The sequence below is a fragment of the Sitophilus oryzae genome, unplaced genomic scaffold (assembly GCF_002938485.1).
Source record: "Sitophilus oryzae breed Bouriz unplaced genomic scaffold, Soryzae_2.0 scaffold_810_pilon_pilon, whole genome shotgun sequence".
Classification (NCBI taxonomy): domain Eukaryota; kingdom Metazoa; phylum Arthropoda; class Insecta; order Coleoptera; family Curculionidae; genus Sitophilus; species Sitophilus oryzae.
In genome coordinates, this window is record NW_022147429.1 from 3,392,332 (window position 1) to 3,411,318 (window position 18,987).

The 18,987-nt window shown below is 36.0% G+C and overlaps 1 protein-coding gene across 1 annotated transcript in view; it reads left to right on the plus strand.

The window, feature by feature from the left end:
* The window catches only part of LOC115888994 (transcription factor CP2-like protein 1), a 114,965-nt gene that overhangs the window by 94,871 nt on the left and 1,107 nt on the right, over positions 1-18,987 (plus strand). The window contains 3 exon segments of the mRNA XM_030908901.1: positions 8,614-8,767; positions 18,366-18,562; positions 18,751-18,986. Of these exon segments, the coding sequence (XP_030764761.1) occupies positions 8,614-8,767; positions 18,366-18,562; positions 18,751-18,986 (587 nt within the window).

Here is an 18,987-nt window from a genome sequence, read left to right on the forward strand (position 1 = left end):
TGGAAAAGTATAAACAGGATTAACCATTTTAGAACGAGCAAAAGTTTTTATGTAGAATGCATTTTCCTCCAAATCTCAATAATAAAAAAGTTTTTCCTGTTGTAAAGACAATCCGGGTGCATACTATATAAATTGACAGCGATCTTCAATTCATAGCCGTCGCTGACGCCGTTTTTTTTCGATCATATTGAATTACGCGGTGTTTAGTATACAGCACATTTCAACTAAAGTTTATCCAATGAGAGAAGGTGAATATTTATATACACGGTAGCACAATAAAGCACTAAATCACTACAATACACTAAAACACTTTTACTTTTACACTGGACGTGCGTTTCGCTGACCATGTTAGCATCATCAGCAGATGATTAAAACCCAATCAGATCATTAAAACTTTAAGTAAAACATTGAGTTTTAATCATCTGCTCATGATGCTAACATGGTTGTGAAATTACTGCGAATTTACTACCGAATTTCGAGCTAAAGATCGTTGGTTATGGTTGACAGATAAACAATGTTTTAAACGTCAGTTGTCAACCAATCAACTGATAAACAACTGACGTTTAAAGCATGATTTATCTGTCAACTAACCAACGGTTGTTAACATCATCAGCAGATGATTAAAACCAAATCAGATGATTAAAACTTTAAGTAAAACATTGAGTTTTAATCATCTGCTGATGATGCTAACATGGTTAACGAAACACGCGTCCAGTGTAAACTTAGAAGTGTTTTGGTGTATTGTAGTAATTTAGTGTTCCATTTTGCTGTATAACACCAAAGGTTCCAACCCCCAACTACAATATATACATGATATCGACAATAAACGACAGACAATTGTCACTGTCAGTCAATCTATCGTTGAGCAGGGCCCGAATTCTGTAACTTTGACATAAAAACGTTACGCTTTCAAAGCGGTGAGCGAAAGTATGCGATAAGCGTAACGTCAAGCAGTCGATTTTGGTATTCTCGTTGCTGTGCGAATCGTTTTCTGGATACGCGTTGAGCACATATTGACAGCATCGTAATTTCGCAGGTATCTAATAGTCAAATGTGACTGAAACAATGAAAAATGTCAATGTTACGTGAATTTTATAACCTATTGTTGAGTTATGTCAACCTATTTTTCTATGGATATGTCATTATTCTTATTATACGAGGGAAATGTTGAAGACGCTTCTCAGAATTTTCGATGTTTTGAACAATATTTATAGCTACCAACTTGTAATTTGTCGATTACTTATTTAGGAATTTATAGAACAAGTAGTAGTTTTCACTAAAGAGCAAGATAACGCACGAAATCACAATTTTTTCGATTTTCACTGACAGTTCGACAAGCAAAACGATCCTTTAAGGCAACCGTTTTTAAAGCGCTTAGCGCAATCAGTAAAGACGCTAAGCGCGTCAGACGAGAATACCCAAATCGTTAGTGAAGTGCGCGCTCAGCAAAAATTAACGTCATATACGCTGAGCGTCTAAAAGCGCTTAGCGTTTTCTACGTTACAGAATTCGGGCCCAGACTACATAATCTCCTCAAATTACAGTTGGGGCTTGGAACCTTTGCTGTTACAACAGCAAAATAAAACACTTATTCACCACAATACATTAAAACATTTTTATTTTTGCACTGTAAAGTTCTGCAGAGTGCTTTTTACTGGGTTTTTAAACTTTCAGTGCAAAAGTAAAAATATTTTAGTGTATTGTGATGAATTAGTGTTTTATTTTGCTACACAATCTCCGAAATAAAGAAATTTATTTGAAAAAATTTTGGTGCATAAACTCCAAGTTTGACAATAAAATCTTTATACCATATGATCGAAAAAAAAATGGCGTCAAAGACGGCTGGGGAATGACAATCGATTATAATTTTGGCGAGGTCAAGCCCTAGATGTTATTTTTATATTGAGTAAAATTATTTTAAACAGTGTAGTTTTAAATTAGAGAAAATATTTTATTTTTGGAAATACATTTGCGTGTATGAAAAATCTCTCTATAATTAGTGTTAATTTCCGACAAGTTTGGCATAAATTTTTAGTAAATGATGTCTAGAGATTGACCTTGCCACAATTACCATCGATTGTCATTCCCCAGCCGTCTTTGACGCTGTTGTTTTTTTCGATTATACGGTATTTTATATTAATTTTTGTACCGTCTCATTAGATCCTAGACAGTAGCTGATAAAAATTGTAATACAATATTTTGATTGGCTTGTATATCATCAGCTGCATAGCCAAGATAATGTTTTATATAATCAAACAAGCGTATAAACGTGTAGAGTGTAGACTTCATTCAGTTCATGAACTGCAGCGCGTCTCAGGTTTCCGTTTCGAACTTTATTATGTTTATAAACGAGTTTCCCGTCGTGTTGGTGGGCCTACTATAAAAACTCTCGGCCGTATTAGGTTTTTTAAACTTTATTAATATAAATAAACAAATTTTATATTAATAAATCATACAATCGAACAAAACGGCATCCGAAAAATGACATCCGACATCCGAAAAATGACAAAAAATACGATTTGCTTATGAATTAAATTGGCAGGTACAAATGTCACTGACGACGATCCTCCCGTTGTACAGACTCTGTCAACATTTAAAATTAAAACTGTTTGACCTTCCCCTACTGCTATATCATTGAAAATAGATCAGTTGTTACTTTGCAGTAGATCAACACTATATCACCTGTACTATAAAATATGTTTTTTTTCAAACGTCACAAAAGTATTAAATTTTGCGACGCGACGTGATTGACAATATAAACAAGTAATTTTAACGCCTAAGCACAAAAGTACAAATAGTTATTTTTTATACAAGACGATAAAATGGTATTTTATCGTCGACCGAAAAGATGAAATCGCGAGTGAATTAATTTCGGGAGGCGATAATGCAATTTTATCGTCGTGTATAAAACAATATTTTTTTCCATAGCGAGTTACGTTTAAAAACATATTCAGAAATTATTATTTCAAGGAATTTATTACGAGTAGAAAAAATATTGTGCTGGGTTGGCGTTGGTTTCTATGTCATTTGACGAATAAATAAAGCTGTCTCTTTAGTTGTCAGTTTTGAGTCAATATTTTTTAATTCTCTTTCGTGTCGATTGCTGATTGAATTGGAGCCAGAAATGGCTCAAAACGAAATAAGTAAATTACCAACAGATACTTAGGCTGAGGCTACAAATGCCATATCCAAACTACTTCCATTCCCGAATAACTTATGAAAAGGAATACAAGAATTTTCAAAACTGGAAGCACTTAAAAACGTGCGAGAAGAAATAAAATTTTTAACCTATCCTCGCTGTTAAAGTATCATTTAATCTACCCCCTATCTACCCAGATCTACCCTTGCGGTTAAAGTACTATTTTATTTACTATTTTTGATAGATATAAGGCAATTTTAACAGTTGCTATGGGAAAGAAATATATTATTAAACTGACATTAAGTATCAAATTCAGTGAGTGTAACCCAGGTGTAACCCATAGGTGTAACCATAGTTTCTCAATACATAATTACTTACCACGTATTACTTTTAATTTATTCTATATTATTTGCAACACTTGAAGTTGTTTAAAAAAATATTTTTGACGTTTGAAAAAAATGTGTTGTTCTATTCGGAGTAAAAATGACTTTTTGTGACTCGCCTGTAGTCACCAAAAGCGTGTAGCGTTTAGTACTTCTTATAAAAAGGCGCATTAAACGCTTTGCACGCTAAACGCTTTACTTTCTTTCTATGCGGCCGTGGGTTAATACCGTATGATCGACAAAAAACGGCGTTCAATTGGTTTGGAAATGAACATCAATGACATTCCGCATATATTTTTTCCGATAAAATGACAGCTATCGTCATTTCATAGCAATCGCTGACGCCGTTTTTTTTTCGATCATATTGTACTAAAGACATCAGTAATATTTTAAAAATTCACCTTTTGTTCCTTTTTTTGCACAAGTATAGTATAAGATACTTGTATGTAGAAAACGAATGCAATGGGTGGATTATTAGTGGATTATAAGCCACCACAAAAAAAAATACAGAAAATTTATTAAAGACAATTTTATTAAATTGAATTAATTTGATGGTGAAATATTTCTAATTAAAACATCTTTTGACATGAAATCAGCCCATGCTTTTCCAATAATAATTTAACTATTTACGTCTTTAAAAAAACAGGTTACGTGGGTTATTTTTAGATCCATCGCCTACATTATCTTATTTAACTTGCAAATACATTCGTTAAATGAAGGTCTAAATAACAATTTAACCAATTACCCAGAATACCCAGTGTCGATGTTAAATGCCAAACGTAACGCGCAGAAGGTATCATACAAACATTTTTTATTATTAATTACTTTATATCTTGGAATATCGATTTTTTTGTTGTGTTAACGTCGGTTTTGTGTCAGTGATTTACTGTAATATTTGAAGGACTTGGTCGATTCCTGTGTGCAATACGGCCTGCTACTGCGATAAGAGGCGACGCTCGGTGCCGAATAAAACCGCTCTTTCCCGGCTTAACTGGTTTCAGCCGGTTGCATTTTCAATACAACCGAACTTACTTACCGCGTTTAGTCGCTCGTTTCCAGACCTTTCTTGATGCATACTGGCTTATTGTTGCTTTTAATTGAGTGTCGAGATCGTCTTTGTCCAGTGTTGATAAAATAAAATACCTGATCGGTTCGGAAGACGGTCATTACCAGTCGAGATCGAGCTTTAACAGATAGAGAAGGAAATACTTGCAATATTTCGCTCGCGTTGGTGTTTTCTCCACTTGTTTCCGTTCTTCTATAATGATTTATCGTTGATCGAGTTAAATGGAATTCAATATACTGTGCTAAAATAAATCGTGTTTGTTTACATTTTTCCGGATTTACAGTTGACTTATGATCGGCGTATACCCGCTTTGCGCGAATTTCAACGGTGCACCATATTCATTTCCAAAGGAATGGTTGTTGGCGAAATCGTCGTCTTTCCTCAAAAAGAATCAGTTTTCCGTGTCCTGGATGGAGCAATGTACGAGAAAGAGGCCGGCCCAAAGTTCCATCTCCTTCTCGAGCAACTATACATTAGATGACATCAATTTTCGATTGAGATCGTCGAAAAGGAGAGACAATAGCGACGTGTACTTTTGCCACAGTCGTAGCTCAGTCGCCCTGATCTGAAATGGCTCAAGAAAACAGGCTCTACCTTCTGATACACACCATGACGATTGCCGATTGTGATTTCGTCATCCAGGCTCAATTTTTTCACACGTTCTTAGATGATCTGTCGCGAGTTGGCGACGCCAGGCTGATCGGTAGAAGGTTTAGCTTAAGAATCCACCCCAGCTTGAGAAGGAACAGGCACAAGCTAGCCGTGCAAAGACTGCAGATGCCGAACTTGAGGACGTTGATGAAGAGAAACTCTGCCGTGATAAAGCACAATGTTAGAACTGTCCACATGTACGTGATTATAGCAATTTTATTTTTCCTTAAATCACAAATCGTAGTTTTATTAAACTGATTTCGATATGACGAATTAATATTGGCAATTTTGGTGCGTTTGTTATTATAAACAAACTCCTATTCAAAAACGTAGCTAGGTTGCAGATTAAACTGGTTCAAACCAACAGTAACACATTACCTATCTACATGTTTTCTCTGATTATGGTTTGGCTAATTCAAATATACAATACCTATGATAGTGATCTTTGATTAATAATATAGGTACAAAATGAAAACTTAATTTAATAAATCATGTAACTTTTTTAGAGCTGATCTAATATTTTTTATCGATAAAATATGAAAAATTAAATTATCCATTTTTATCGAGAACTAAAAACACTTCGGCTTTTATTTTATTTTTCGTATGTCCAGCTAATAATTGCATGGTAATTTTTTTGACCCAAGTGTAGGTTTTTATATTGGTAACGATTTAGAACAGTCGAGGAAGGTCCTATAAATATGCACATACTTATATATTTTTGGTGTTTCTAATTGAATTTAAACTAAATTGATTTGATTTTATTGTTTCAACTCGGTTCAACTATTGTTGTTAGGTGCAGCATCATTAAGTTTATTTTGGAAAGCTATAAGATATAAGATACAATAAACATTTACAACAGTACAGCAAATAATAATCAAAATATGTATCAGTTTTTTTATATGTATAGGCATAAGCTAGAAAATATCAGTGGGTCTTTTATGATTGCGCGTAAATATTTTTATTTAAAAAGAATATGCAGTCTGCGGACTACGGAATCAGTTTTTAAACGTCTTACGACTCACAAAAAAAATTGACAAATTTTTTGCCCAATTTTATTTCACAGTATGGAGCTAGGGTATGTAATGTTGTGTACATATGTCATACTTGTCATGTTGTGTGAGTGGTTTACTCGTGCAATTATTTGTCACTCATTGCCCCGCGTGAGCGCCGAACTTGTTGTTTACAAATAAAAAAAAAATTGTTTACAAAGATGGTATACTTGCCAAGTACACGAGTTGTCAGAGTCCGGCTTAATATGCCTCAATTGTGGTCTTCCGCAAAATTGACATACGTATACGTACACATAATATTATCATTAGATAAACTACATGCAGTTAATGTAATGGCAATTTAAATGAACTTAAATGTCAACAAAGCACTTATATAGGCGTATCTATTTAAATTGCTTTAAAGAGTTCTGGAAATAGTTAATTTTTTAATTAATTTGTTTTTTTTCTGTAACTCGTAAAGAAGTGATATTTTTGGAAATAAAATAAATAAATTTTCTTACACCAATATATTTTCTGTAAGACACTCTGTTAAACTCGTTTTCTTTTGTTTATAAAATATCATATATTCTTATTAAATGTGGTATTAATAGTTATACAGGGGGTTTCAAAACGAGTGCGAAAAACTTTAAGAGGTAATTTCTTGTTAAAAATAAAGGGTAGTTCGTTATATAAATGTTGAGTCCTTGGTTGAGTCAAAAGTCAGCCATTAGGAAGATCATATAAAATCACATAAATATATATGAAGATATTATGATACAAAGAAAAATAATATTTTTATGTTTTCTCTTAAAATTAAAAAGCAATAAAATAATGGGGTATTACTACTACGAAAGCACCCTATCTGCTTATGTTATAACTTTTTAAAATAAGTGAAAGGGATCGAAATAGACTGGCCCTATTATTCTTGTTAGCTAAATTTAAAGAAAAAAATAATACGAGGGCATGAAAAAAATATATTTAGCCTGGTTTGTTTGGAAATTATTTTACCTACTGTATTCTTTATTTCGTATTTTTTCATTACCAACCTTACCGATACACAATTAAAACTAAATATAAAAAATTAGAACAAGAATCTAGTTAGTTGGCTGCTTACAATTTAATTTAAAAAATATTTCTTCTGTTTCAAACAAAACCACGAGTTGAGTGTATTTGAATATCGACGATTTATCGTAATTATTTTTAATACTTCGTATGATTATAAATAAATATAATTTAATGAGCCATAAAATTGTATTGAACTTTTTTTTTCTATTATGTTGCTTGTTGTGTAGCAGTAGGTGTTCTATTATGTGAAACCTTAACGAAATAGAGCTCTGTCGAACGGTAAATGTTGCTTTTTTACTTATTATGTTGGGTTTTACAACTGATTTGCGAATTAAGTGACATTAGATGAGATGAGCGATTAGACGGTTGACTGCGTTTATTTTTATTAAAAAATGTTTAATTTATATTATCAGAGTAATAACCAATCAACAGAATATTTCAAATAAATCCTGGAAACATGAAATGCAATAAAAATGCCTGATTTTAGATTAATTTATATTCATACTAATATTATAAACGCGAAAGTTTGTTTAGATGTATGGAGGAAAGTATAGTTCTTTGTTACTCTTTCACGTTAAAACTAATGAATGGATTTTAATGAAATTTTTCAATAATATAGCTTATACATCAGAATAATACATAGGCTATAATTTATATTATAATTAAGATTGTAAAAAAATAAAATCATAAAAACCAGGAGAGCAATAAAGTAACATACGGTTAGGTTGGTTAAACTCTGTCAAACGACTATCTTTATTCATAGACTATCAATTACAACTAGACACTTTGATGTAATTCATAGACTATCAATTACATTAATAGGCACTTTCAAATATTGCCACTATATGCTATAATAAATATTACACTTTACATTAATAAAATTCAAATTTTATGCCGACGAAATCGCGAGAAAAATCTTTTTTAACGAAAAATTTGATTCCTAATTTGGAATTATTCGAAGGAATAATTCAATTAACATCATTTTGTCACGAAGAAAATTCGGATTTTTTTTGTGGGTCAGTAAAAACGCGTTATGAAACTTCCATTAAATAATCATTTATTATGCCGTATATTAAAGACAATGGAATGATTGCGTTTATTACATAATTAATAAAGATTCGCAACAATTTGTCGAGCAATAATAACTGGCATTTTTTAATCAATTTCGTAAAAATCAAAACTTTAATTGGAACAAATTGATTGTAGCCGGTCGTGTTACACTCACACTAAATTGGAAGACAAATTATAACCTATTATTTTCAATTGGAAGTTTTAGATTAAAACTGACAGCTAATTTTGTATTGTTTTGTTCTATTGCAGCGGACCGGAAATTCAAAAGTCACCGATTGGCGGTCAGAACGAACCCGTCCTTGCCCAGCAAAACGTCAACCTTCAGAAAATATCTCTATGCGTCACACCGCCCAGTCCTCAGGAAAGTAAGGACGATAGTTCTAGCGCCGATGGACCAAACGAAGTAAGCAACAATACAATAGATCCTATCCATAGACGAATATAAAACAAACCAACTATACAGGGTGCTACAAATTCGAGGTACGAACATTGGTATCTCGGTTACCGTAATAGATATGAAGATGGTTAAATTGGGGCAAAGTTGCGCTTTGGGATCTTCACCAAGATGCCATCAAAAATGTTTTAAAGATTTCAAAGATTGCTGAGTTTTTTGGAAAAAACTGATTTTTTTGAAAATCAATTTTATTTTTTCCTGTCTTTACTTTTTAGAAACTCAAAAAACTAATTGCACTTTCTCATAGTCACTTTATTAGGGCTATCTGATAGTGTCTTTAGATTTTCAAATTAGCTGATAATTTGTGAGATACAGAGGCCAACTTAATTTTTTTAAATACGGACCTGCATTTTTTATTTCCGGTTTTGAAAGAACTCGGTCTCCTGATTACAATGATATGTCACACTTTATACTTTTTTTGTTTTGGATACCTTAACAGCAACAAAACTATTTAATTATTATTTAAAATAATTTCAAGTCCGACTCTTGTTTCTTAAATTATTTCTTATATTTAATCTGATTATATTCATCGCAACAATATTGATCAGCGTTAATTAACATTGAATAATATAAGGAAAATTGAGCCAATTGGAAGATTCTAATAAATAATATCCAGGTGAGAAATTTAAAGATATTATTTTTAATTTTTTTATTGTGAATTTGAAATATGAGTATGCAATCTAATAATATGCATAATATTAATCGTAGTTATTATAAATAAATCGACTTCTACAAACTAATTTCTAATGTTCTACATGTTCGACAGGGTACCATCCTCCCTATTGCACAAATTTATTTTTCGCCCAACTTTATTTATTGCTCTTTATAAGAAGAAAGTTTTCTTATACTTCCGGATGCATTTTGCACTCTTTACTGTAAATGTTCAGATGAATTGATTTCAAGTAATGTAGCCCCTTGGCGATAGGTCCAGGAACCTCGCTGGACATTATACTGCTCTACCATTTCCAATCCATCTTCCGGGAAAATTATTTGATTGTTTATATTATATTGTCAAGAAAAATGGCCTATCCGCCAGAAATTAAAAATGTATTACTGGTTGCCTGCACAACCCCAACGTATCCGCCAGAAATTAAAAGACTTTTTCAGGCGCCATCTTTTAGTCAAGTCGAGAAGTAAGGGAATCAGACAATAGAATTGTCTGGTATGAAGAAGTACGCTTTCCGAGAATTGGGGAAATTTCGAGAAGCAGTCAATAGAGTATATAAGCCGGAGCCATCGACAACTGAGACAGTTTTTGAAATTTGAATATACCGCGTGGAAATTGAAAATCGGACAATTTGGTGAAGGAATCTTATAAATAGTTAGTTTGTTGTGTGTTATAAGTTAGTAATTGTGTATAAAGTGAGAAAATAAATTCGTTAGGTATTTTATCGTGAGTTTAAATTAGTGGACCCACGGAATCCGTAACAATTGGTGTCGGAAGTGCGATTCAAGAGGATTTTAAGAAGAAATTAAGTGGATTGGACGATTTTTACACCGAATTTGGGAATTTTTATGGTTGGTACGAGACAGCAAGCGAAGAAAATGGAGGAAGTAAGCAAACTATTAGGCGATTTTATGGAGAATATGAGAAGAGAAAAGGCAGAAGAACAAGAGAAGCTGCGAAAAGAGAAAGCAGAAGAACAAGACCGCCTACTGAAAATTCTGGAAAATCAAGACAAAATTTTCGAAGATTTGAAAATTCAACGACAACAAGACAAAGAAGAAGAACAGGACCGGCTTGAGAAAATTTTAGAAGATATGAAAATTCAACGACAACAAGACAAAGAAGAAGAACAGGACCGGCTTGAGAACATTTTCGAAGATTTGAAAATTCAACGACAACAAGACAAACAAGAAGAACAGGACCGGCTTGAGAGAATTTTTGAAGATTTAAAAATTCAACGACAACAAGATAAACAAGAAGAACAGGACCGACTTGAGAAAATATTAGGTAATTTAGAAATTCGTTTGGAGGAGCGACGTCATAGAGAAAGACAAGAAGATCAAAACAGTCTTAAAAAGAACTTCGAAGATCTGGAAAAAAGACAAGAAATACACCTTCAAGAAGCCGTAGAAGATCTGGAGGAGCGCCTTCAACAGAAAATGGAAAAATTAGAGAAGGACCTACAGAAGATCAAGGCACAAGCAAGGACACCTGGCGTTCCTGGAACTGCAAACCTCAAGGCCCCGACCTACGATGGACAAACCACCTGGACGATGTACCACCGCCAGTTTGAAGCAGCCGCCGCTGCCAACGGATGGTCCGACCAGGACAAAGCAGCGGCACTTGTCATCGCGCTGCGTGGCCCTGCCTTGGAACTGCTGCAAACTATTCCTGCAGCCCAACAGCAGGAATACGAAACATTGGTTGCTGCACTGGACAGAAGATATGGCGACCAACATCGACGTCAACTTTACCAGGCCCAAATCAAGACACGCCTGCAGAGGTCCGAGAGAGTCTGCAGGAATTCGAAGCAGACTTACGTCGGCTGGTACACCTGGCATATCCAGAAGCACCGGAAGGATTTAGGGAGGAACTCGCTGCCCAGTGTTTTATCAGCGGACTGAGGGACAACGAGTTACAGAGGGCGCTGCAAATATCCCGATTTTCTACCAGCAGCGAAGCACTGGTCAGGGCGCTGGAAATTGAAGCTGCTTTTAGCACCATCCCTAGACCGAAGATAAGATCGGTAACGGTCGAGGAACAGCCCGGAAGTTCTCACATACGTTTGGAGGAGATGTTTAGTAAACTATGTGAGTTACTAGTGAACAAGAGTAGCAACAACACCCAGACAGAGAACCATAGAAGATCCCAGGACATAAGGTGCTATAGATGTGGCAGGAGTGGCCACATCAAACGGGATTGCCGCGTTCAAATGCGATCCCGTTCACCATCCAGAGAACGTAGGCACCAGGAAAACTAAAATCAGTCAATACTAAGGGGCGAGTATTGACTGGGGAGAACAGAGCCCCCAGGATTTTTTCCATTAGAAGTCTAGGAAGAACCGCTGACAGTTTGGTGATCGACGGGAAAGTCAATGGAAAGGGAATCCGAATGACAGTGGACACTGGCGCTATGGTATCGTTGGTGCGGGCTAACTCAGTGCAAGGATTGAAGCTGATGCCTCTGAGAAGAAGAGTGTGTTTACGTACAGTTACGGGGGAAATGGCCGTTGTACGGGGAGAGGCTATCGTCGAACTGAAGTTAGGAAATTTGAAGTTCCAGCATAGCGTTTTAGTGGCAGATATTGAAGATGACTTCATCTTGGGCATGGATGTGATTCGTCAACATGGATTTTCGTTCGATCACCAGAGAAATATCCTGAATATCGGAAATGAAGAGTTTATGTTATCTCCAGAAGAGGGACCAGGAAGAATGGATGTAAGATCAGCGGAAACTGTGGTGATACCTGGTAATACCGAGAAGATCATATTCGGTAAAGTGGAGAAAATCGCTGGGTGCTGTGTTGGACTGGTACAAAGTAGCGACGACAAACAAGATAGGTACTTAGTAGGAAAGTCATTGGTGAACACCGACAAGAATATACCGATCAGAATTGCGAATATTTTCCCGAATTGTGTCAAGATCCAAAAAGGTGACAAGATAGCCATCTGCGAACCTGTAAGAAGTGTCACCCGATGTGATGAAGTGTCATCAGCTGTTACACAAATGGCATCCAAAGAAACATTAAAACATCTAGAGCAGCCATGGGATCACCTAACATCTGATGAGAAACAGAAGGCTAAGGAGTTCCTGTTAAAGCATGGCAGTATTTTTGAAAAGAACAACAGTGGAAGAACGGATCTTGTGATGCACCGGATTAATACTGGTCATGCTCAGCCGATTCGACAACGTTCTAGAAGGGTACCCCTTTCCAAACAACAAGAAATGGAGACAATGGTAGATAAGATGCTAGAAGATGGAGTTATCGAAGAATCATCGAGTCCATGGTCATCTCCTGTTGTTTTGGTGACGAAGAAAGATGGTAGTACACGATTCTGCGTGGACTATCGGAAGCTCAATGACGTCACTAAGAAGGACAGCTACCCACTGCCACGTATAGACGACACGTTAACCACACTGGCAGGTTCGTGCTGGTTCTCCACTCTCGACTTAAAGAGTGGATACTGGCAAGTTGGTCTGGACGAGGAAGACAAAGAAAAGACGGCTTTTTCTACAGGAAACGGACTATACCAATTCAAGGTCATGCCGTTTGGATTATGCAATGCTCCAGCCACTTTCGAACGTCTCATGGAGGTGGTGTTAAGAGGATTAACTTGGAAAACGTGCTTGGTTTACCTCGACGATGTATTGGTTATGGGAAGAACTTTTGAGGAGCATTTGCGAATTTAGAAGAAGTCTTTGGCCGCATACGGAATGCTCACCTGTACTTGAACCCGAAGAAGTGTAGCTTATTCCAGCGACAAGTGGAATTCTTGGGTCATGTAGTCTCGGCAGACGGAATTTACACCGACCAGAAGAAAATCGCTGCGATCAAGGATTGGCCTAAACCTCGCGACAAACATGAACTTAGAAGTTTTCTGGGTTTATGCACCTATTACAGAAGATTTGTCAAGGGATTTGCCAATATAGCTGCACCCTTACATAGACTTACAGGTGATGAAGTCGGCTACGAATGGAACACCGATTGTGATGTAGCCTTTGGAAGACTTAAGGCGGCTTTATGTTCAAGTCCTATTTAGCCTACCCGCAACAACAAGGGAGGTATATCCTGGATACCGACGCCAGCAATATCGGCATAGGTGCAGTGCTATCACAAGTGCAAGATGGCGAAGAACGAGTGATAGAATATTACAGTCGAGTTCTATCCAAACCAGAAAGGAATTACTGCGTTACCCGGAAGGAGCTGCTAGCAATTGTGAAGGCAGTTGATCATTTTCATAAATATCTGTACGGCCAAGAATTTTTAATTAGGACAGATCATGCGGCTCTCAAGTGGCTTATGGAGATGAAACAACCTGAAGGTCAAATAGCACGATGGCTCGAGAAGCTCCAACAGTATCACTTTACCATCCAACATCGTGCTGGAAAAATGCATGGTAACGCAGACGGTTTATCCAGAAGACCCTGTCAAACCGATTGTAAGCACTGCTGTAAAAGGGAACAACGTGAAGACACTGTCATGATAAGGAGTTTTAAACTTGGAACCGATGAACAGTGGACGACGGCACAATTGAGGAAAGATCAAATGGAAGATCCAGACATCGGAGCAATACTACGGCTCAAGGAAGGTAACGGCGAGAGACCACCGTGGCAGGATATTGCGGACAGAGGGCTGGTTTTCAAAGCTCTCTGGGCTCAGTGGAATTCACGGGTGATTGAGAATGGATTGTTAAAGCGCACGTGGGAAAGTGCAGATGGCAGGACAGTAACAACTCAGTTACTGGTACCAAGGAAGAAAGTTACCCAGGTATTGGAAGAAATTCACGGTGGTAAAACTGGAGCCCATCTTGGAGTAAACAAGACCTTGAGCAAGCTGAGAGATCGTTTTTACTGGGTGGATTATTGCGAAGATGTCAAGAAATGGTGTCGACATGTAAAACTTGTGCAGCCAGCCAAGGACCAAGCACTCGCTCTAGGGGAAAAATGAAACAATATAACGTTGGACTGCCATTCGAAAGAATCGCTGTTGACATTGCAGGCCCATTCCCTGAAACGCACAAGGGCAACAAGTACGTTTTAGTAGCGATGGATTATTTCAGTAAATGGCCAGAAGTTTTTGCCATTCCAAACCAAGAAGCATCGACTGTAGCTGAAGTATTGGTCAATAATGTCTTCAGTAGATTTGGAATTCCCTTAGAGCTTCACACTGACCAAGGAAGGAACTTCGAGTCAAGACTGTTCCAGAAGATGTGTGATCTGCTTGGTATTCACAAGACTAGGACAACAGCTTTACATCCGCAGTCTGATGGGATGGTCGAAAGATTCAATAAGACCATTGAAGAACACCTCTCGAAAATGGTGGCCGAACATCAAAGAGATTGGGATCAACACATACCGCTGTTCCTAATGGCGTATAGAAGTGCAGTTCACAACACCACCGGACTTTCACCATCGAAGATTTTATTTGGTCGAGAATTACGGTTGCCTTGTGACTTGGTGTTCGGATCACCAGACGACGGCACCACAAATGTAGAGGACTACGCGGATGAACTGAAGGAAAGGTTAATGGAAATTCATAAGGCCGTAAGAAGTAAGATTACGCTAGCCAGTGACCGGATGAAAGCTCGTTACGACCTCAGAGCCAATTCTACGGGATTTCAACAGGACGATATGGTATGGTTATATAACCCACAGCGCAAGAAAGGGAGGTCCCCAAAGTTAACTCCAGCATGGGAAGGTCCTTATACAGTCATCAAGAGGATAAATGATGTTGTGTACCGGATTCAACGCAGCCCTAGAAGTAAGATGAAAGTAGTTCATCTGGATCGATTGAAGAGATTCAGACAGGAAACCTTGATCGGGACGATCAAATTTGAGAAGGGGGCAATGTCAAGAAAAAATGGCCTATCCGCCAGAAATTAAAAATGTATTACTGGTTGCCTGCACAACCGCAACGTATCCGCCAGAAATTAAAAGACTTTTTCAGGCGCCATCTTTTAGTCAAGTCGAGAAGTAAAGGGAATCAGACAATAGAATTGTCTGGTATGAAGAAGTACGCTTTCCGAGAATGGGGAAATTTCGAGAAGCAGTCAATAGAGTATATAAGCCGGAGCCATCGACAACTGAGACAGTTTTTGAAATTTGAATATACCGCGTGGAAATTGAAAATCGGACAATTTGGTGAAGGAATCTTATAAATAGTTAGTTTGTTGTGTGTTATAAGTTAGTAATTGTGTATAAAGTGAGAAAATAAATTCGTTAAGTATTTTATCGTGAGTTTAAATTAGTGGACCCACGGAATCCGTAACAATATTATATTTATATTAACTATTTTATATTATTTTATTGCATTTGATTTTTCGTACTTATTCAATGTTTTACCCCACATCATTGTTAAGTTTGAAATCTTATCAATATTGTAACGATGAATAGATTAAATATTTTAATAAACAGAGCTGGACTTGAAATTATATAGTTTAAATTAATTATGTTCAAATGTCAAAACAAAAAAAATATATTAAGTGTGGCATATCATTGTAATCAGGAGACCGAGTTCTTTCAAAATCTGAAATAAAAAATGCAGGTCCGTATTTAAAAAAATTAAGTTGGCCTCTGTATCTCACAAATTATCAGCTAATTTGAAAATCTAAAAATTCTATCAGATAGCCCTAATAAAGTGGTTATGAGAATGTGCAATTAGTTTTTTGATTTTCTAAAAAGTAACGACAGGAAAAAATAAAATTTATTTGGAAAAAAAATCAGTTTTTTTCAAAAAACTCAGCAATCTTTAACATTTTGAAAATTTTTTTGATGGCATTTGGTGAACATCCCAAACCACAACTTTGCCCCATTTTAACAATGTTCGTATCTATTACGGTTACCGAGATACCAATGCTCGTACCTTGAATTTGTAGCACCCTGTATACATTAATTTATTTTGATCCAGCATATAAAAGTAGAAATGTAAAAAGACTGGTTGGTTTGGTTGGTTATTTTTAATTTGGTTTGATCTATGGAGGGTAGAGGTAAAAAAAGGAGAATCATCTCTTATGGGACTTTGTTTTTTAAAAGTTGTCACCTAAAAGGGGTAAGTAAGGGTTCACTAAATGACCACAGTGGCGCTAATAAGCAATAAGGGATCGAACTGATCTTAGCGGTTATAAATAAAGTGAAGTTAATCATAAAAGTGTGACAATACGCACCTGCAAAAATCGCATTATCTCTCTAATTATTTCTTGTTCTAAAAATTTTTAGCGCTTTTTTTTAATGTAGAGCTTTTGCTACGGCAGCGCTATCTTAACTATCCCCTTTTTGATGACCACTTTTCAATAGGTGCACTACTTTTCAATAACAACACTCTAGTAATCATCTACTTACTCTACCATCTAGTAATCATGTAGATGTAAAGTTTTTGGCGTAGTTTCAGGATCTTCATATTAAACAGAAAAATAACAAACAAATAAATATCTATATTTACGTCTATAATACATTTAGCAATTGCATAAACAGAAATTAACCAGGATTGTACGCATGAAAAAATGCATCATAAAGAATTTTATGAGCTTCAATTTTTTATTTATAGTATTTTATGTATTGAGCATGTTTTCCGAGATATATGCAAAGAAAGTGTAAAAAATTGATTTCTTACCCCTTCCTCCTCTTCAAGCTGCCCATCAATCTTTGGACTTGGCACTTTTGACGCATAATATGCATCATATTATGAATCCAAGTCTGGAGATAGGGTTGTTTCGTACAGTATGTTTCGTAAATAAACGCTTTTATAGTCAAATATACATATATTTTATACATCAAATAAACTGTCACGTGATTAAGCTTGCCACAGCGTTGCCCACTTTTACATATTTTCTTTTAATAAAATTATTTTTGGGGAACAAAAATAAATTATAACTATATAAACAGTTATTATTTATATCAATAAAACTCACCTTCTTAACAGCATTTAAAGGACATAAAAGGCCATTACTACCACTTTCCCGTTCAAAATATTCTAATAAAGTTGCGATGAGTTTTTTACGGCTGATAAGCTATCTTGTACACATCGTACTAAAAGAGATTCTAAAAAGAACAATGTTCGACTGCAAAGTCTGCTAGTAAATATTTTTTAGCTTAAAGTTTCACATAGCTATTTATTTAACCAAAAACTCGTAATACAAAACTAAAGTATCAAAACGAATGACAATGTCAGGAAATAAATGTGGCAACTTGACATTTTTTACAGCAGAGCTACCATCTGAATCCCCAGCGGGATATTTAAATTGCAGTCAGCCCGGCGCCGAATATGTCCATGGTTGGCAACAATGAATTTAAAAATCGCGCCCTCGATTACGTAACTAAGAGTTTAATTGGTATGAAATATAGTATTATATATCTGATTATGATATATAAACAAGAAAGAAATAGTGAGAGAAATGTACAAAAGAGAAGAAAAATATTAAACGGCTCAGTCCTGAACTACTCGCAACCGTATACACCAGTGTACACCCAGTGCAGACACGCACACTCACAAACTCACACAAACACACCTACACTAGTGTACACTGATGTTACTGCCTTCAGGCCTCATCAGTACGGTAAGGAATCAGGAAGTGATGAAACCGATCCCAAAACACAAAAAAACCAGGAAGCAAACGATGCAACGAGGCCACGAGTTCAGGCAACGAGGCCTGAAGGCAGTAACATCAGTGTACACTAGTGTAGGTGTGTTCGTGAGTGTGCGTGTCTGCACTGGGTGTATACGGTTTGCGAGTTGTTGAAGGCTGAGCCGTTTACTATTTTTCTTCTTATCTGATTATATACATCCGGTTTCCATATCTTAGGTTTATTCTATATTTTGTACAGTAAGGGTTAATTTATTTATATGAATTGTCTGATGTAGTAAATTGCATTTTTTTTTTGTAGCTGTCATTTGATCAGTTAAACCAGCATGGTACACCCGAAGAGACCGTGCGCTGGTTGACGGCGAATCGATTTGAAAAATACTTGGAAACGTTCTCAAGATTTTCTGGATCAGATATGCTTCGATTGTCGCGTGACGATCTCATTGACATTTGCGGACAAGCCGATGGAATTAGATTGCACAACGCTTTGCACCAAAAGTAAGAACATATAGTTTATAATTTAATTATTATTGATCAGTTGTTCGGTGGTCTATATTATTTTTAACTTACCTTATTGTCGATGGATTGATTCGTTCTTTTCTTTTGTAAAGATCTTTTTTTTATTTTAACAGCAGTTAATATTTTTTTCTATTTAAAATTTTCCTCATTCTATGTTTTGTTTTCAGAGCTATAGCTCCCAAACTGAAAATATACATCTGTCAGGAAAACTCTACAGTTTTCAATGCCGTTTTTCTGTCGTCCCACAATCATATGGAACTTCTTCAAAAGCTTTGCTCCATGGTAACCATTACCTGCGATCAAGTCAAAGCCATTTATGTGGAAGGTCCCCATTCTATACATATCCAATTAAGTGACGATGTTCTTCAACACGTTGAAGAAGAGACCATGTTTTCCTTAAGTAT